The sequence below is a fragment of the Ziziphus jujuba genome, chromosome 2 (genome assembly GCF_031755915.1).
Source record: "Ziziphus jujuba cultivar Dongzao chromosome 2, ASM3175591v1".
Taxonomy (NCBI): domain Eukaryota; kingdom Viridiplantae; phylum Streptophyta; class Magnoliopsida; order Rosales; family Rhamnaceae; genus Ziziphus; species Ziziphus jujuba.
Genome location: NC_083380.1, coordinates 9221657 through 9241757, shown reverse-complemented (window position 1 = coordinate 9241757; position 20101 = coordinate 9221657). Strand labels below are relative to the sequence as shown.

The 20101-nt window shown below is 34.0% G+C and overlaps 4 protein-coding genes across 8 annotated transcripts; 3 read left to right on the top strand and 1 right to left on the bottom strand.

Moving 5' to 3' along the window:
• Positions 1–2390: 2390 nt before the first annotated feature.
• LOC107418166 (uncharacterized) lies at positions 2391–6404 on the top strand. Its single transcript, XM_016026839.4, has 9 exons — positions 2391–2583; positions 2745–3271; positions 4038–4190; positions 4427–4525; positions 4616–4717; positions 4841–4960; positions 5169–5309; positions 5461–5784; positions 5992–6404. Exons 2-9 carry the CDS (start codon positions 2747–2749, stop codon positions 6283–6285), a joined length of 1758 nt encoding a protein of 585 aa, XP_015882325.2. The 5' UTR covers positions 2391–2583; positions 2745–2746; the 3' UTR covers positions 6286–6404.
• A 1277-nt stretch (positions 6405–7681) lies between these two features.
• LOC107418178 (lysine histidine transporter 2-like) lies at positions 7682–10751 on the top strand. Its single transcript, XM_016026852.4, has 7 exons — positions 7682–7963; positions 8182–8565; positions 9183–9576; positions 9681–9786; positions 9896–9987; positions 10089–10157; positions 10272–10751. The coding sequence occupies exons 1-7, from the start codon at positions 7767–7769 to the stop codon at positions 10368–10370; spliced, it is 1341 nt and encodes a 446-aa protein (XP_015882338.1). The 5' UTR covers positions 7682–7766; the 3' UTR covers positions 10371–10751.
• Positions 10752–10858: 107 nt separating this feature from the next.
• On the bottom strand, positions 10859–13825 carry LOC107418112 (uncharacterized). 3 transcript variants are annotated; one of them, XM_060814247.1, is made up of 4 exons: positions 12312–13825; positions 12030–12160; positions 11695–11897; positions 10859–11616 (listed from the first exon to the last, which is right to left on the bottom strand). In XM_060814247.1, exons 1-4 carry the CDS (start codon positions 12525–12527, stop codon positions 11537–11539), a joined length of 630 nt encoding a protein of 209 aa, XP_060670230.1. In that variant the 5' UTR covers positions 12528–13825; the 3' UTR covers positions 10859–11536. The 3 variants fall into 3 exon arrangements, with proteins under 3 accessions (XP_060670230.1, XP_060670229.1, XP_015882277.2); XM_060814246.1 differs by having other exon boundaries at positions 10860–11616; positions 11718–11897; positions 12030–12157; XM_016026791.4 differs by having other exon boundaries at positions 10863–11616; positions 11718–11897; positions 12312–13822.
• Positions 13826–15128: 1303 nt separating this feature from the next.
• LOC107418202 (protein PLASTID TRANSCRIPTIONALLY ACTIVE 10) lies at positions 15129–19732 on the top strand. 3 transcript variants are annotated; one of them, XM_048473873.2, is made up of 12 exons: positions 15129–15947; positions 16174–16233; positions 16325–16354; positions 16707–16780; positions 16925–17006; positions 17111–17184; positions 17346–17412; positions 17600–17692; positions 18193–18369; positions 18446–18604; positions 18717–18868; positions 19068–19732. In XM_048473873.2, the coding sequence occupies exons 1-12, from the start codon at positions 15189–15191 to the stop codon at positions 19501–19503; spliced, it is 2163 nt and encodes a 720-aa protein (XP_048329830.2). In that variant the 5' UTR covers positions 15129–15188; the 3' UTR covers positions 19504–19732. The 3 variants fall into 3 exon arrangements, with proteins under 3 accessions (XP_048329830.2, XP_048329831.2, XP_015882367.2); XM_016026881.4 differs by having other exon boundaries at positions 15130–15947; positions 18446–18496; XM_048473874.2 differs by lacking the exons at positions 16707–16780; positions 16925–17006.
• The last annotated feature ends 369 nt before the right edge of the window (positions 19733–20101 follow it).

The following is a 20101-nucleotide window of genomic DNA, read 5'->3' as shown; positions in this document are numbered from 1 at the left end:
TTTAAATAGAGGTTCCTAATATGAATAAATTGTGAGACCGGTATTGGGCTCTACTTGGATTTGAACGCTATCACGGGGCCTGTATGTGATCCTTCCAAACAGTATCGGTTTCGATTGTGCCCATTGGAACTTTAGTTTTGCTCTGTTGTGGGAATTATGTCCATGTGGATGGGCTTCTGTTGTGGAAAAATTCCATTAGACGTTAACAATTACACATTTTTTAAATTGAGCAACTTAACAAAAATTTAAGTGGTGAATTCAATTTAGAATTTGAAAGATTTTAAAAGTTTTTAAAAGTTTAGAGGTATTCGATTTAGATTTTAAGTGTAATGATATTCAATTCAGATTTTAATGGATTTTATAAAAGTTTATTAAAATCCATGTGTATTCAATTATAATTTTATAAAATTCTTTTAAAATCTGGTGGTATTCAAAAAGTCATTGATTTTAAAAGATTTTAAAAAATGATGGATTTTAATGGATTTGAAAAAATTTTAACAGTGAAATTGTAAAGAAAATTGTCAATATGAAATCCAGCCTTAAAGCCAAATATTTCGTTGGATTCTTATAAAATCTATATGGAATCTATAGAATTCCATAACAATCCATCAAATCTTTTAAAATTTATAAATCATTTTAAATCTATCAAACTCTAAATTGAATACATCCCCTTTAATTTGTTTGTTGAATTTTGAATATTGTAATATTTTATTGGTATGTAGTTGTCTCATTTATCTTATTAATTCATAAGCTGATAAAATAATATTCTATCGCATTATTTTATTTGGTTGCTAGAATTTTGATAAAATTAATGCAAGTAGAATGGAGATAGAGCAGTGACCGTGGAGACAAAAATTGAGACGCGGAACATAACAGAACATCTATTAAAAAGAAAAATGAAAGGGATAAAAATAAATATGAGACCAAAGAGGAGAGAGGCAAGGGTGAAAGAAAGAAAAAGGGTTAATTTTATTTAGTTAACTTGAATATAATTTAGTCTTTTTAACTTCAAAAATATTATCAACTTTTATTCAGATAAGTTTCATGTACTTCGATGTAAAGAGATGGGGTAGTTTGCCAATTGATTATGTAGAAGGCAATTAGATTAGCATAAGCCATACGAAGAAAAAATGTTGAACTTGAAATGATAAATTGAATTTTTTTTTCTCAGTAAAAATGATAAATTGGATTTAGATTCAAATATCTGACCTTTGAATATGATATATATATATATATATACACACACACACACATATACATAAGAGAGTCTCTTCTTTCAAAATTTTGATAAAAAAATTAATAAAGATGATGGTTTTTAAAAAATCATCATCTATTGTATATATATTGATAATAATTTCTTTAAAAACCATTGTTTATATAGATATTTTAAATAAAATTCATCCAAATTTTTTCATATTTTTCATATGTGAGAACAATCTTATATATATATATATATATATAGAGAGAGAGAGAGAGAGACTTTGTGATGTCGGGAGGTTAACTTTGGAAGCAAAGGAGTTTAATTATAATATTGTAGTATACAATGTATTTTTAAATATATAGAGTGCTTGGACTGCAACTTAAAATTGAAAATCATATTATATTGCCAATAAAAGAAAGAAAAAAGGAAAAATGAGAACCATATTCTGCCAGATATCACTCTCTGTGCCTAATACATGCATTACAAGCCAACCAAAGGACAGAGCTATTAAAGAGCAATGCTGTAAATGGTAGGTGTCTTACTCTTAAGAAAAATTTGGCTGTCAGTCAATGCAACATAATGTTGTTGCTTTTCCTTTGAGAATATACAACTAAAATATGAATAAAGATCCAAAAAATAAAATAAATAAAATATAATTATAATAATAATGATTTTAAATGTTATAGAAAAACAATTTAAAACTCAATGAAGTTGATATTACCACCGTCAAGACCTACCAAGAAATAAATGAATTTAAATGCTATTTAATTAATTACTTTTATTGTTTTTGGTGTCAAATACAAAATAAATAAATAAATAGCAAAGGTGGTTGTAACATTTATTTACGTATATCTATAGTTTTTGATAATAAATTGAAAAAAAAAGGTTGTGGAAACCGAACAAATAAGCAATTAAAAGCATAATTCAGATCGAGAATTATTAAAACATTATATATTTTAATTCATTTGGGGAAATTAATTATTTGATCTTAAAAATTAAATAAGGTAACGTATCCTTGACAAAATGAAATAAAAATTCAAAATCAGAGTAAATATCAGTCAAAAGTGAAAAGTAAAAGGTCGAAAAAAAAAGTGTAATTATAAAAAATCCAGAGGACCAAATCCTAAAAATGAAAAATTCATAGAGTTGTTCCTTCTTTTTTTTTTTCTTTTTTTTTTTTTAATTCAAATTTTTGCGATTTAATTTTTGGATCTCTCCGCCAAATTTTCTCCCTCTTTCTTCTTCTCTGTGTCGCTCTCTGGCTTTCACATCTCAGCTACTACTGCTCGTGAACTCTCTCTCTCTCTCTCTCTCTCTCTCTCTCTATCTAAACCAACTCTCTTTCTCTCTCTAAATCCCGCCCTTTCTATGAAATCATAGAAGTAAGCGATTCTGGTTTAAATCTTCCAATTGCTGAACCCTATTTTGTCATATCATATCTATATAATTAGCATTTTATATAATATAATTATACATATATATATATATATATATTTTTTTTTTTTTGGCATAATATTGTTTTGTTGATTTTGTTTAATTGTAGGGATGGCGACCTCAGCATTCAAATCGACCTCGAAGCGGACGCCAATCGGAGCGCCGTCGGCTTCGGTGGACGACTCTGCGTCGTCGAATCGGAACTCGGCTCACCGACGGTCTAGAAGCCTGAGTCGTTTCTCCCGCCGGCTGACGGAGCCGGCAATCGATGACTTCGATGATGTTCCAGCTCCCAAAGGGAAGTTCGTGAACACGGTCAGAGGCTCAGGTTTTCCCGAAATCAGTCTCGACGACCTAGCTGTCGAATTCTTCGGGTCGTCCGGAGACCGAGGGCGTTCGGGTTCTCGGAATTCTCAGGCTAGCCCGGCGAGTGGAAGCAGTGCGGCACAGAGACGAGGGAGGTCGGTGTCGAGGCAAGGTTCGAAATTGCATGGTAGCGGTGGCAATGGTGGTGGGGATGGGAGGGGCAATGTTGTTAGTCACTCCGGTGGGGGAGGGGTAGGTACGGAAAATAGTGGTAATTCGAGGAGAAGGAGATCGGTTTCGGTGGTGAGGTATCAGGTTAGCGATTCTGAGGTAAGCATTGGTCTATCAATTTCCCTTTGAATTTTTTGTGTTCTTTTGTCAAATTTTACATGAGAATATGTAGTTTGGGTTTAGCTTTTTTTCTGATTTATTATAAACTTTGTTCATTAATATATGCGTCAATTTGTTGTTCAATATTCAAAGTATTATGCACTGTGGAGTATTATTTGGGTTCAAGAAGCTCTGTTGTATTCAGTGCTTAAAAATAGGTGCTTTCAAGTATTATTACTCTACTGGGTGGTTCGGGGAAAGCAATAGATTCAATTAATAGGAACAGGAATGTTTTATTATACATACTTGATGACGCATTCATATGTGAAATGATTGTCTCTTTTTGTAGTTTAACTTTCTATTAAAGTAATTGAGTCCCATCGGAGGATAAATGGAAAAGTAAAGCCTTTTCCTTTTAGAGGGAACAATTATCTATTTATTTATTTATGTTGAAAAAAAAAGCCCATTTTTTTACTTATGATCTAAACAGCTATAGAATTGGGCCTGGACGACTTTAAATTTCTTGTCATTGTTGTTATAAGCACATGTTTTGGAGAGGTGTCAGATATTGTGGAGTTTGGTGTGTAGTACTTTTAGTCCTCTGAAGGACGTTCTGGTTGTGTTGGCCGAACATTGAAGTAATGAGCCCCGTTGTTGCTTATTATTTGAATTAAGACATTTATATAACACATGGCTTGTTCCACCATAAAATTAACATGTATAGCTTCTTGTTACTTGACTCATTAGTTATCTTTTCAAATTACAGAGTGACCAGAATGGTAGTGATGCTAATTCGAAGAGCTTTACTAGCAGAAACAACCAGACCCACTTGTCCCACAAGCCAACAGCTTCAAGTCATAGACCGGGAATGAGAAGATCCCTTAGCCAGAAAGACTTCAAGTCCTGTGATGGCTATTCTGTAAGTCTTTTCCTTTTTAAGTTGCTTATTGATCGTCTATAACGTTAAGGTGGGGAGAGGTTGAGATGTAACACTTGTACAGAGGATGCCCAAAGTCAGACCAATCCTGATGGTTGCTCTGGGACCACCTTAGCTTTTCAAATTTTATTATTATCAATGTCAATAAAGTATCCCTATCCCATAAGAATTGTTGAAGGGCTATATGGAGTCTAAACTGATGTGTTTGGATCTTTCAGAGCCACTCCTCAGTTTTAACTGACGATGAAGGGAGGGATACTCATTTCAGTAAAAATGGAATTGAGAGGACCATACGAGCAGTTTATGCAAAGAAAAAGGTATCCTTATATTTAGTGAAATGTTATATAAATCACATTTTTCTCTCCACTTTTTCATCTATATTTTGTTGTTTTCATAATATCCTTTAGGGAGAGCACCCAACCGGAGATGATGCAAACACTGGATTTTATGAAGTAATGCGGAAAGAACTTAGAAATGCTGTGGAAGAGATAAGAACGGAGCTTGAACATGTCTGTACTCTTGATTTTCTTTAGAGCCAGTTACCCATAAAAATGTTCTTTCATACGTATGCAAATTTTACTTTGCTTCTCTAGTTTCCTGAAAATCACTAGAATTCCTTTCAACTTATTCAGGCAATGGTAAAAACAAAATCCACTGTTCCAGTAAATGGTGATGTCTTCAATTCAAACAGTTCTGATGTGCTCAAGGCTGTAACTTCAATTAGACAGAATTACTCAACCAAATTGGAACAGGTATTAAAATACAAATTAGTTAACTGTTATCTTTATTACTATTTCTTATTGTTGATACTTGAATTTCATAAGTACATCAGATGATCAAGTAGTAATTACGGGGCTGTTCATAACTTTTAGCTTGGAATGTTTTATGCAACTGTTTTTCATTGTTGAGATGTCATTTCTAAGAATTTTAAGTGAGGAACCATTGTTTTTCAATTTGCAGTCTGAGAAGCGTAAACAAGATTTATTATCTGAAATAGTGTTGGAGGAGCAACGTAATAGGGAGCTGTCAAAGATTGTTAAGGAATTGCTTCCTGAACAAAATAACAGTGTTCGTACTGAGAAACCACCACAATCTAGAAGGGTATTACTCTATCTGTCACATCCTATAGGGGAACTGGATGTGCCTTGCCTGTTAATTTGATTGTCTCCACATTTTCGTCTTCTTTGCAGATCAAGATAAGGTAATTGACTGTCGTATAAACATTCTAATGCAATTCATGTTTTCCTTCCAGAGGAGTACTGACAGAAGTAGGATGTCAAAGAGGTTGACGGAGGAGGCAGAAAAATACATTGAGGATTTTCTTTCCAATGTTGAAGATACTGATATATCATCGCTTGATGGAGAAAGGAGTGATACAAGTTCGAGCTTAGGGGGAATAACCAAGACAGAAATTTCTCATAGTCCTGCAGTGATTGTACCGCTTCCCGTTGAAATGGATGGGGTCGTACTACCTTGGTTGCAGTGGGAGACTAGTAATGAAGTTACACCTCTTCCATACAAGAATAAGATGGACCCACCGGTGACTCCAAAAACTATCTCGTGGGATGCTGCTCAGGTATTATTACAACTGCTAATTCTTTATGGGAAATCATCTATGCCTTCTGCAAAATTAGTTCACCCATTCTGAGATTTTAATTTAGCAATTTTACATCTTTGATAGCATAATGTAGCATGTATTATGAATTAAATTCCTGATGATAATTTGGTTATTTTGGACTTTCAGTCATACAGTTCCTGATATCTCTTTCACTTCATATTACAGGAAGTTTCTAACTCACAAGATCGAAGTATTCATTCTGCCAGTAGCCGTGGAAGTTGGAGCCCCGGAATTATTGATTCCCATTCAATGAATATTCGAGAAGGTATAGCAAGTAAACTTGGAGAATTAGGTCACTACCAATGTCCATCATATACTGATGGACCAAAAACACCAAGTTTTGACATGGAAGAGTACCTGAAACTTCAAAGCAATGAAGATGTTCTCTTTGAAAGAATTAGGCAACAACAGAGAATTAGTTCAGGCAGTCTACTCCTCTGTAACCGAATGTTTTTCTAAATATAAAATCTTTATGAAGGTTGTTTCTCCTTCATTATGAACTACAGTGATTTATCACTTTGTATAGACAATTTGTTCTGCTTCATTTTGTCAATAAAATTTAGTTTGTTTCTGGGTTATAAGGATTTTACTTGGTGGGTATAAATTATGTGATTTTATCCTACACTTCCGAAAGGTCACGAAAGGTTCTAAAACGTTGATCTATGATTCTGATATCTTTGATTTCCGGGTCATGCTCAGGCAATATTTGGCCAAGTAGCCCAAGAATAATTCCACCAAAAAAATAGCCCAAGAATAAGGTTAGCATTTAACAGCAGTAAGTATGCTACAGTGGGACTCCACAAAAAGTGGGATCCTATAATAAATAAATATCTAATCAAATTTTAAGAAATTAAACTCTATAAACTTGATTTTGGAATATAATATAATATATGCATTTTTTTAGTTTATTTAACAAAGACCAACAAACTGTACTTTTTTTTTTTGGTTAAAAATAAACTCTACTATTATCTTCAATATTTTTAAACAACAAAAAAGAAGTTCAAAGAGTGTATTCTAATAGATACTTTATTTTACTTCAAATTTTAATCTTATATATAAAAAGCATGGGAGAAAAAAAAAATAAAATAAAATAAAAGGGAGAAGAATTAATAAAATAAACAATCTACCAGGTTTTCTTGTTGCCTCCCGCAACTATATATTTCATGCTTTGTTCTGTAACAAGAAAAAGCAGAAGTTGGTGGTTTCGTTGACAACTCTAAAACAAAACCAACTGACAAACGAGAATTATACTCACTATAATGCCTATGGTAGGCATTAGAGTGAGTATAATTCTCGTTTGTCAGTTGGTGGTTTCGTTGACAACTTTCATGATTTGCTATTCTCTCTCTTCCACACACACATGCCTTTGATGCTTTGCATATTTTGCTCTTTGTAACTTGTTGATGCTTTGATCTCCTTCCATAGCGGAATATATGGGATTTTATTTGAAGACTTATTATCTAATAAAAAAAGTTTCGAAATACATCCTTTAAAAGCATAAGGTACGAACACTTAGAAAGGGCTTGTTATTGGACAGAACAATAGCTTTTTTATTTTATATTTTTTGATTGAGAATTTCACACGTGTAATAAATCTAATCCAGATAATCCAGGTGTTTTTCAACTTCTACAACTATTTATTTATTTTTCTTTTATGATAATTTCAACTTTTACAACTAACTAAAAATATTTTTAAGGATAATTAATTTTGAAAATATAATTTTGAAATCAAGCGGCTAAAATTTGCCCAATCAAGTAACAAAATCATAATTTTGTTCAAATTTCCATAAAATAGAAACATATGAAGAGTCATAGTTTTACTTCAATACTACTTCCTTTATAAAAACCAAGCCAAAACAGAAAGGAAGCACTAACATTGTTCTTGTCCTGTGTGTATGTTGAAGGTTTACTATTGAATACTGACATTGCTGCAGAATTCTGATGGATACAAAAATGGATAATGTATCATCAAATCGTAGGGAAGAAGAAGCAATAGACAGGATAAAAGATCTTAATGACTGGCTTCCCATCACCAAATCAAGGAATGCAAAGTGGTGGTACTCTGCTTTCCACAATGTCACTGCCATGGTTGGGGCTGGTGTTCTTGGTCTCCCCTATGCCATGTCAGAGCTTGGATGGTACGCATATTAAAACAAACAAAACCCATACGTTACTTTTTCTATTTTGTGTGTTTAACATGATTTTTAAATATTTGAACGCAATTTTTTAACCCCTTTTTTTATATTTTTTTTTTGGGTTACTTCAAATTTTTTTCCCCCTATTATGTGGTTTTAAGATGATTTTTCATATTTGGAGGCAATTTTTGAACTTTTTTTTTTCTTTGTTATTTTTTCAGGGGTCCTGGGACTGCTGTTATGGTCCTGTCATGGATTATAACACTGTACACATTATGGCAAATGGTTGAGATGCATGAAATTGTGCCTGGGAAGAGGTTTGATAGGTACCATGAATTGGGTCAGCATGCTTTTGGTGAAAAGCTTGGGCTTTGGGTTGTTGTGCCCCAGCAATTGATGGTGGAAGTAGGAGTGAATATTGTTTACATGATCACAGGAGGGTCTTCATTGAAGAAGGTCCATGATACGGTTTGCCCTGGCTGTAAACCTATCAAAACCACCTATTTCATCATGATTTTTGGCTCCGTTCACTTTGTTCTTTCCCACCTTCCTAGTTTCAATTCCATTGTTGGTGTCTCTTTGGCTGCAGCTGCCATGTCCTTATCGTAAACTCTCTCTCTCTCTCTCTCTCTCTCTCTCTCTCTCTCTCTCTCTCGCTTTCAGAAAGATGCTGCATGATAAAAATCTCAGCAAACGGTCACATAATTTGAATTCTTGACATGAATATGAACATCTTATAATCCTTATTAGAAGAGTTTATAGTTTTAAACTAATAAATTAAACTTTTCAACATGTATCATTCTCATACTTTAAGAGCTCTTTTGCTAACATTTATGTTTTGATCTTTCTTTTTGCATATATGAATGATGAATAATAAATGATAGTCTTTTTATGATAAAAAAAAAATAAAGACATTTCAATTTGATGTTTCATTTTTTTTTAACTTTTAGCTAGTTGCTGTTTTCTTTTCTCTATTCTTGTAGCTAGTTTCTGATTTCCTTTTCTTTAATCTTGTTGTTAGTTTCTTTAAGCCTAAATATCATTTAAAGCGCAAGCCAATTTCACATAACTAGAGTAAAACCTTTTAAGAAAAATTGAATCCCAAAACAAAAAACATAGACATTACCAAACAAGCACTGAATCACCCAAATTTTTGTTCCATCATTGTTGAGGATATGCTGAATTAGGTTTTATGGTTTTCTGTGTCTTTTTTGTTAATCAGATACTCAACAATTGCTTGGATAGCTTGTCTTCACAAAGGGGCTACAGCAGATGTGCACTATACCCCTCGATCATCGACCACAGCAGGAAATGTGTTTGGCTTCCTTAGTGCATTGGGCGATGTTGCATTTGCTTATGCTGGTCACAATGTGGTTTTGGAAATCCAAGCAACAATACCTTCAACCCCTGAAAAGCCATCCAAAAAACCTATGTGGGCTGGAGTAATTGTAGCCTATGTTGTGGTGGCTCTCTGTTACTTCCCAGTTTCTCTAATTGGTTATTGGGTGTATGGAAACTCTGTTGAAGACAACGTTCTCATATCATTGGAGAAACCTCGTTGGCTTATTGTTGCAGCCAATATGTTTGTCGTTGTTCATGTTATTGGAAGTTATCAGGTTTTGACTAATAAACTTGTATCTGTCTAATGCATATTTGCTGAAATTACCTTCTCTTTATATATCTCTTTTTCTATTGAAATTGACATTTGGCAATATTGTAGGTTTTTGCAATGCCAGTGTTTGACATGGTAGAAGCATTTCTCGTTAAAAAGATGAAATTCAAACCATCTACGTTGCTGCGCTTCGTAACGAGAACTACATATGTTGGTGAGCCTTTTATTTTATTTTTTTTCATCTTCTACATTCTTATCAAAATATTAGAATTTTGCTTATTTAAGAAGTAAGTGAAAATTCATTCTCTAATCTTCCCATGCAGCATTTACCATGTTTGTTGCAATAACATTCCCTTTCTTTGGTGGGCTTCTTGGTTTCTTTGGAGGATTTGCTTTTGCTCCTACATCATACTTTGTATGGATTCATATTTTTCAGTTCTTTTTTTACTTCTTTAAAATTATCTGAACTATATGAGATGTTAAATGCCGAAACTCTAATTTGTCTCAATATTGCAGCTCCCTTGCATTATGTGGCTTGCCATCTACAAACCTAAAAGGTTCAGCTTATCTTGGATTACTAATTGGGTATGCTAACTAAAAAAAGAAAAATTCATTTTCGGTTAATTAATCTCGTCTACTTGTATAAGTTATAAACGTTTATATTGATGAATCATTCTTGGTTTATTTTTGGCATCTCAGTTCTGCATTATAGTTGGAGTACTATTGATGGTTTCGTCCCCCATTGGAGCATTGAGGCAGATCATACTTCAAGCCAAGGAATTCAAGTTTTACTCATGAAAATCTTCCTCAAATGGAGGAGGGTGTAAAGTAGTTTGATATAACAAATTTAGTATTCTGATGATGACAGCCATGGCTTTTTTACATTGCTATTGTGTGTCTGTGTGTTCGTTTTCTTTTTCTTTTCTTTTTTCTTTTGTTTTTGTTTTTTTGTTTTTTTTTTTTTTTTACCAGTCCTTGTTTAGCATTGTTGATAGATAAATTGCTAAATCATCCAAGCCTCTATATATTTTAGAAATTTGAAGTCAAAATTTTAAGTCGATCAGGAAAAGTAGGAAAAAAAGTTGCATCAAAATTTTTCTTGGAAGATGCAATTCTTCGGTCCTTTATATATTATTATACTAGCAATCTTGCTTATTGAACCAACCATTGAATTTATTGAGTAGCCATGACATAACATTTTGATAATATTTTTACTTAATTTTAGTTCCCTGAGATGAACTAAGCAGAGTAAAGGAATGCATGAGCATAGTATGAATACCTGAGGTGCCAATTTTGTCTTCAAACAGTGGGCCATTTCACCATTAGAAATGGAAGGTACCTTCTGGCCATGGACATGAAACAGACAGCAATTTCAGCGCTACTTATTGGATAAAACAGTTATGGGTAAAAAATCCGCCATAACTGAATAATGGAAGCTCACAGTTCTCAAGAACCAAGTGAAAGCAAGAAGGAATATCAACCTGCAGCATCATAGACCAGTATTTACCTAAAGTGTACAAAAAGTGGGACTAAAACCTACAAATACTCAAACTGAAATCTTCACTGCATTTCATGAAGAAAATCGGAGATTAGCAAAAGAGTTTTATCTTGATCTATATAGTGTAATTATCTTGATCTATATAGTGCATATATCTCGTTTTTCTCACCCAAGAAGTACATTTGTGAAATTGAAATTGTAAAAGATAACTGTGCTTTTACAAAGCCTCTGCATACAAGCTGAACCTTAAACCACTTGGTAACAATAATAAACAACTATCCTATAACAACTTATTAACTATAGCATATTAGCAATAAGCTGGATCTGGAGCCTTAAAGCTTCTATCTAGCGCCTAAGCTAAGAAATTTTTTGACAGCCAAAAGCAATCCTTCTGCAATTGCCATTAACTTCTTCCACCAAACAAATGCAAATGTCATGAACTTCTTCAACCAACCAAATGCAACTGTCATGTACTTCTTCCACCAACCAAATGCGAATGTCTTGAACTTCTGCCTCCAACCAAATACCCAAAGCATAGCGATATACCTGAATTAAAAAAAAATAGGATCACGGGCAGAGTGAGTCAATGCTCCAACACAAATTAATTACAGATCACCTTGATACCTGACAATGCTTTCAAAACCAACCTGATGGGCCTGAACCTCAACAGTTTATGAATAAATAACAAGAAATTCCCATATGAGCTTGTCAGATTGATCATTCTAGTCACCTCCATTTTCACTTTCTTTAATGCACCAACCAAATCATAAGCATTTGTAACCACCATATCTTCAGATTTTTCATACATTATGGTTGAGGAATCTTTCCTGGTCAATTTTGAACAAACAGCACTTTTTCTTTTCTTTTTTCAAATAAGTCAACATGAAAAAAAAAAAAAAACAAAAAAAAGAAAAAACAAAAACAATAACAAAAACAAAAACAAAAGCAAAAAAACTTACTCTTTACCAACTCCAGCTTCCTTCACCAAATATATTTCACCTGCTATTTCCAAAAGAGCATCACCGTTTTGGAATTCCACAATATCCTCTTTACTTTCAGGAACCACCCAAATAGTAGGTACACGGCTCTTCTGTGCGTAGGTTTGTAAAGTTTCAGGTAAAATTAGCATTGTAAAATTTCAGGTAGAAAACTAAAACTAGCATTGCGAAATAAAAACTAGCATCGTAAAATTTCAGGTAGAAAAAATAAATAATTAGTTTCAGAGAAACTCTCTCACTCACCCTAGTCTGTCGCCGTGAAATGGAAAACTGAGAGTTGGAAAGTGAAGGAAAATCAGCCACCAACTTTGCATTTGTGCTCAGAAGAAGCTTCTTCTTCTCCTTCTTCTTGTGTGGGATGAGTGTTGGGTGGTTATCTCCTCCTGCTCTTAAAATGGAGTGAGATAAGTGTTGTTGTTGATGAAGCTCAAATTTTGCTAGGTCCATCATCATCTCCATTGTAGCTTCTGGTTTCTGGGTGTTGTCTATTTGAGGATTGAAGAAGATACAAAACCCAATACCAAAAAAAAAAAAAAAAAAAAAAAAAAAAAAAAAAAAAAAGGAAAAAAGTTGAAAAATGTTTGCTTGGAGACGAAGAAAATAAAATTCACTCAAATTATCAAAGAAACAAAAATATATACGGCCTGTCCTTTAACCCAGCTTAACTTTAATCCATTGTCTCCGTGACAAATTCAAAAGCATAAAGCCCCCTGTATTTCACTCTCTCACACACTGCGCTTTGTCTGTTTTCACAAGCAATGCAAATTCTCCAAACCACTTCTCACCAAATCTTCTTCTTCTCCTTCCCTAAAACCCTAAACCCTACTACCTCCAAACCCCATTCCCACCACCACCACCACAACCACAACCAGCTCCCATAGCATCCTCTTCTTTCCCTTAACCCCGACATTCACGAGAAAACTTCATTGCCAACTCCTTCAGCTCCGACGAATTCCCTGACGACGAAACTTTCCTGAAAAATATAGGCCCAAAACAAAAAGAAACCGAGGACGAAGATCGAATTCACCTGTATGTACCTCAACTGTACGTAAAGTGGGACTAAAACCTACAAATGCTCAAATCTAAAGCTGTTTTATATATCTTGATCCATATAGTGCATAGTATCTTGTTTTTCTCACAAAATTGCCATAACATCTCACCTTTGGATTGCAAAAACAGAAGTATAGAAACAAGAGAAAGCTAGAAGAATGAGAAAAAGAGAGAGAGAGAGAGTTCGAATAAATACATTTTTTGTGAAATTGAAATTGCAAAAGATAATTGTTCAGTGCTTTTCCAGCTGAACCTTAGCCTGACAGAAACCGACTTGATTAGCCTTGATTAAACCTAAAAACAGTAAATAACTAGCCTTGACTAAGCCTAACTGATTGGACAATTGAATAACAACCAATTAACCAATAGCATTTTTCAGTTATTCCCTGAATCCAAAAAAAAAAAAAAAAAAAACACAGGATCACATGCAGAGTCAAGTCAGTGCTCCAACATAAATGACTTACAGATCACTTTGATAACTGAAAAATGCTTTCAAAACCAACCTGCGGATCAAGAACCTCAACAGTCTAAAAAGGAGGCAGAAATTCTCAAATGAGTCTGTTAGTGTGACAGTCCCTTTCTTTTCCACTTTCCTTGATGCACCATCCCTATCATAAGAACTTGTAACTGCATCTTCAGATTGTTCCTGGTCAATTTGAACCCAACCAAAAAAATAAAAAATAAAAAATGTTTTCAAATAAAGCTAACATGAACTATGGCCCAAAAAAAAAAAAAAAAAAAAAGTGAAAATAAATTTACTCTGTCCAACTCCATCTTACCGGCTGTTTCCATAAGAACGCCCCTGTTTCGGAAGTCCATCATCCTCTTATCATCAAGCACATCTATGAAGAATTCCGCAAGATCCTCTTTACTTTCAGGGTTCACCCAAATGGTAGGTACACGGTTCAGTGCATAGGTTTGTATGTATATAATATATATATATATATATATATATATTAAGTTAAAAAACTAAAATTAAAACTAGCAATTATAAAATTTTCAGGTAGAAAAAATAAATAATTTAGTTTCAGAGATACTCTCTCACTCACCCTAGTCTGTCGACGCGAAATGGAAGACTGAGAGTGGGAAAGTGAAAGAAAGATGAACCAACAACTTTGCATTTGTGCTCAGAAAAAAGCATCCTCTTCTTGTTGTGTGGGATCATGAGTCTTCGGTGGTTCTCTCCTCCTATTCTTTAAATGGAGTAAGATAAGTGTTACTGTTGGTGATGCTTAAATTGTGATAGGTACATCATCATCTCCATTGTACCTTTCTCTGGTTTCTGGGTTTTGTCTGTGGGAGAAAGAAGAAAAACGACTCAAAAACCCAAAAACCAAAAAGAGACAGAGATCAAAAGGGTTGGAAAAAGTTTACTTGGGGAAAAAGAAACTAATTCACTCAAATTTATAGAGGAAAAAATAAAATATAATATATAATATTTACATTATAATATATCAATGGTATTTTATGTACTAAAAATTTACTAAATGTGATGTAAATAATGTGCTATTATTTTCTTAGCTTATAAAAATACATAACTTAGATAATGATGACTTTCACAAAAAAAAAACTTAGATAATGATGAATAATAAATATAATTAAAAATCATTTTATTATATCATTTGATAAATAATTTAGTAAATTTTTTTTCATATCTCAAATGTTATTATATATATAAATATTGATCAATTATTTGATGAAATTTTTGATATCTCTAACATTATTATATATACATATATATATATATATATATATATATATAAATTTTCTCGTCAAAATATCTGCAATTAAATTTCCATACAAACTTCAACTTATCTAATCAATGATATGTTGCTATTTTGGTGCAAATTCTAACCCATCTAATTAATTATGCAACTATTTCAAAATGATCACATGTTCATGGTTGTATCCATAAGGGGATAAAATTATGTTTGTATGAAAATTTCATAAACACGTACGGCATGTCGTTTAGCCCAATGTAACTTTATCCATTGTCTCTCAGTGACAGACTCAAAAGCACCTACATTGACACTCTCTCAGGCACACTGAGCTTTGTCTGCTTTCACAGCAATGCAAATTCTCCAAGCCCCTTCTCACCGTATCTTCTTCTTCTCGTTCCCTAAAACCCTAAACCCTACTACCTCCAAACCCTATTCCCACCACCACCACCACCTCCCACGGCGTCCTCTTCTTTCCCTTACCCCGACATTCCCGAGAAACTTCATTGCCAACTCCTTCAGCTCCGACGAATTCCCCGTCGACGAAACTTTCCTGGAAAATTTCGGCCCAAAAGACAAAGAAACCGAGGACGAAGCTCGAATTCGCAACTGGGTCGAACGTGGTTGGGCTCCATGGGAAGAAATCCTCTCCCCTGAGGCTGATTTCGCAAGAAAGAGCTTGAACGAAGGAGAGGAAGTGCCTCTTCAGTCCCCTGAAGCCATTGAAGCTTTTAAAATGCTGAGACCCAGTTACAGGAAGAAGAAAATGGAGGAAATGGGTCTGAGCGAGGACGACTATTACAGGAAACAGTTCGAGCTAAAGGGTGAGATACCGGAGCCGCTAAAGACTGTATGGGCTGGACCATTGGTTGTCCGACACTTACCGCCGAGGGATTGGCCACCGAGAGGGTGGGAGGTTGATAAAAAGGAGCTTGAGTTTATAAGAGAAGCGCATAAATTGCAGGCGGTGAGAGTGCCATTGGAGGGGTTGGAAAGTGAGGTGAGAACGGAGACAGATGATATGTGTTTGGATAGATATAAAGTGTTCTTGAAGCAGTATAAGGAATGGGTTGCTGCCAACAAGGATAGATTGGAAGAGGAATCTTATAAGGTTTGGAAATGAATGATTAAAGCATTTTTTTTTTCTTTTTTTTTGGTGTTTTCTTATTTTGTTTATGGTGTTGAAATTGTATTTGTGTTGGTGTTTTTTTATTTGAAAAACAAATGCTTGCTTGTTGTTGTTTAAGAATTTGGAACTATGATTGTTTCTGAACAGGCTACATTTGGTCATTAAGTCTGGTACTTTTCTAATGTGTTTGTTTTTTTATTTCATATAGTATGACCTAGATTATCATCCTGGGAGGAGGAAAAGAGGCAAGGATTACAAAGAGGGCATGGTAAACTGTTTACTAGAATTTCTTTTTTTTTTTTTTTTTTGGTTTATATTCATGCAAAGATATTAACATTGAAATTCATTATTTTCTGCAGTATGAGCTTCCATTTTATTATCCAGGACAGGTACTGAGCCGTTTCTTTTCTCTCCCTAAATTTTCATTTTTTATTTTGTTTCCAGCAATTATATATAAGTTTTCTTTTTATAATGATAAGATATGGTTGTGTCAGGCCTTGTCCGTGCATGGGGGTTTGCTAGCTTCTTGAAAATTGAATTTTTATGTTGAGAATGATTATGAGTATCATCACAGCAATCCCCTGTTAAAAGATAAAAATCTAAAATTTTGCCTTCATTTAGTTAAATGCACGAAATTGTTTGAAAAAACACCCCAGATAAAATGCGGTATCACTAGATGATCTTCAAAGGTAGTTAAATGGTTGGGACTACAGTTTCTTAGATTTCCTAAAATGGATGCAGATTTGTGAAGGAAAGGTGACAGCTGTACACCTTTATCAGGGAGCTTTTGTTGACATAGGAGGTGTACATGATGGGTAATTATTATTCCTATGCTGATTACCTTGTTCAAGTTGTATTTTTTCCTGCCTAATTCATGTTATAAAAAATAACTGATTGATGTTACTTTTATTCCTGGTGAAAAAGTCCACTAGATTCATGTATGTTAATATGCCCTTCAGGTGGGTTCCTATAAAAGATAATGATTGGTTCTGGATCCGCCATCACATAAAAGTTGGAATGCATGTCATTGTTGAGATTCTAGTGAGTTTACATCTATGAATGTTTTATCTTTTTCTTTTTTTTCTCTTTCTTCTTCTTTGGGTGCCAGTTTAATGTTCTTTTTCTATTTTCTCCCTTTTTTGCAGGCAAAGAGAGATCCTTATCGCTTTCGGTTTCCTATAGAAATGCGTTTTGTTTTTCCTAATATAGACCACCTTATGTATGTCTCCTGCACATACAATCATTTTCCATCTTAAAGTCTATTTAAGTAGAACACTGATTTCAAATCCCTGTCATTTCTATGATTAGTTATTGGTCTGTCCAAAGTTCTACTTTCTTATCTGCTTCCTTATTTCAATGGCTTGTGTCTTGTACTTCCAGCTTTAACAGATTTGAATTTCCACCAATATTTCATCGTGATGAGGATACAAATCCAGATGAATTAAGGGTGTGTACTTCCCTTCATTTCATTGAAGTAATATTTATACATATAGCACAATTATTATAAAGGTTTGGTGTGGGGTAAATTTCACAGCATCATGTTCATAAAATTTAGAAGGATACAATGCACTTTATTTTGTAAACTGTTTGATTCATCAAGACTATGCTTTTGATTTGGCTGTTTCTCTTTGCAGCGTGATTGTGGAAGACCTCCTGTCCCTCGGAAGAACCCAGGAGACAATCCAGTGGAGGAAGCTTTATTGTCAAATCACCCTTATGTTGAAAAGGTTCATTTATGACATCCAATATATTATTGTTTTCTTGCTATTTGCTAATAGGTTACAGCCAGATGCTTCTTAAATCAATAGTTGACTTTCACTGCTTCATGTTAAGTTCCTAATTTTGAAAGGTCTGACTGATTCAATGTGCATGATGATTTCCTTATGAACAGTCTATGAACATGGCCTCTATTTTCATTAACATTTAGAGCAGCATCAAGCCTGTCTGGAATATCATCTGAATTTAGAATAGGTTCTCCTATGCATTTAGCAAAATATTCTCAAACAACATTTTAGCAGTTCTATTATCATTTTATGAACTGCATGCATTATGAGGATGTCATGCATATCCACAGTGTCAATATATCTTTCTAAGGGTCTGGCATTGATTTTTAATTGGCATCTCATGGTATTATAGCTTTCCTTCCTCCATGAGCTTTATATGATAATTGTTTATAGTACTGTTGTATTTCATTCATTATAAGCTTTCACTTTTGTTTGTTATGCAGTTGTGGCAGATACATGTTGCTGAGCAGATGATTTTGGATGATTTGGATGCTAATCCTGACAAATATAAAGGCAAAAAATTGTCAGAACTAACTGATGAAGAAGAATTTGATGAAGAAAACAGTGTTGAATATACCAAAGCTTATTATAAGAAATCTTTGATCTCAAAAGTGATCCTGGTGAGCACAATGTACAAATTGTATTTTGATTTATATGCTGAGCCATTTACCTGATGTTCTTGATATTTGTTTGCAGAAAACAAGCGTTAAAGAACTTGATTTGGAGGCTGCCTTCGCTGAACGTGAGGTTAGCTTTTGCCATGACATACTGATGTATCTATATAAAGACTACAGCTTTAATATGGATAAACCTTTCTTTTATTTGATTTTACTATTCGGCAGTTTTGTGAAGCAGGTTTGTTTTCTGATTTTTAAGTTGCTGTATACATAAAATTCTTTGTGAGCTACACTTCAAAATCAAGCATATTAGTCATAATTTAATTTTCATGTTGTCTTTTGCAATACAGCACCGTAAGAGACTAATAATAGAAGCAAAAGAAAGAGGAGAGGAATACAAAATTACCAAGATGAGGCGAAATGATGAAATGGATGAGTATGACTTTTTACATTGGCGTCGATCATTTGAGGAAAGAGAAGCTCTGATCAGAGACATCAGCTGGTATTCCCCCATTGGTTCTATATTTTTACTTTGTTGAAGGAATTTTACTTTTTTCGTTATTGCAATTCCCTCTACATTTGTCTGAATGCTTCATCCATTCTGAAACTGACCATTTCTCTCTCACGGGAGCAAGTGAAGTATGGTGTTATTTGTTCAATTGACTTTACTATAACTGAAAACCTGTTTGGTTGTTGTACAGCCGCCGAGCGCTTGGCCTACCGCTAGAAGAACCACGAAAGTTTGTAGATGCTAGTTACTTTGGAAAGGATCAATATGACCCGACAAACCCCCTTTACCGGTATGATTACTGGGGAGAACCAAAGAACTCTGAGAAAAGCAAGCAAGAACGGATGATGGATGCCCACAACAAATCTATTGTGGGCAAGGGCAAAGTATGGTATGAAACGTCTTATGAAGATTGCATCGAACAGAAGATGCAAAGGGAAGCTAAAGGAATAATGCCAAGAACAGTTGATGATGAAGAGTTAAACACAGTTCAGGATGATGATGATGACGACGATGATGATATTGATTTCAGCATTCTGGGTGAATCTAATGTTGATTTCTCAAACCAGCCTCATGTTAATGGGACTGAATCTTTAAGATTATCAGATGATGGAATGTTCGAGGATTAAGGCAATTGGTGTACAACAGTGCTTTCAAAGTGTATAAACCGCAGAGCTTATGTATAGGGATCAACTACTAAAGTGAGAATTTGCATACGGCAAAATCCATTTTTGTTCCTAGGGGGTAGCTTTCTTTCTTTTCTGGGGGGTTTTGAACGAGGATTGTATCAGTTGTACATCTAGATATACATTTCCTATAATAAATCAATAGTAGTAATAATACTAATGATACAAAGAAGTCTTTTTTGGTTGGGCTTGAAAACATAACATTCAAATTAAAAACTTTAAAGAAGAAAACTCTACATATTTGGCATCGAACTTTATTTATCATAATAATAGCTCGAAGCTGCTATAAAATTTATACGAATTTCAAGAGTAGATTTTTAGGTTTGATTCTAACTTCTAAAATATCAAACTACAATCTGTTGTAAAGTATTGTCGACTAAATCTAATTTTGAGACTAAGATAATCACACCTAAAGTGGGACAAATTAATTAGATTTATAATGCAATAAATGCCCAAGAAGTTAAATAAGAGGCCCATTCCACGACTTCCAGTCTGACGTCGTTTTTGGGAACCTCTGGATGTAGCTCTCAAAAACTAGTTT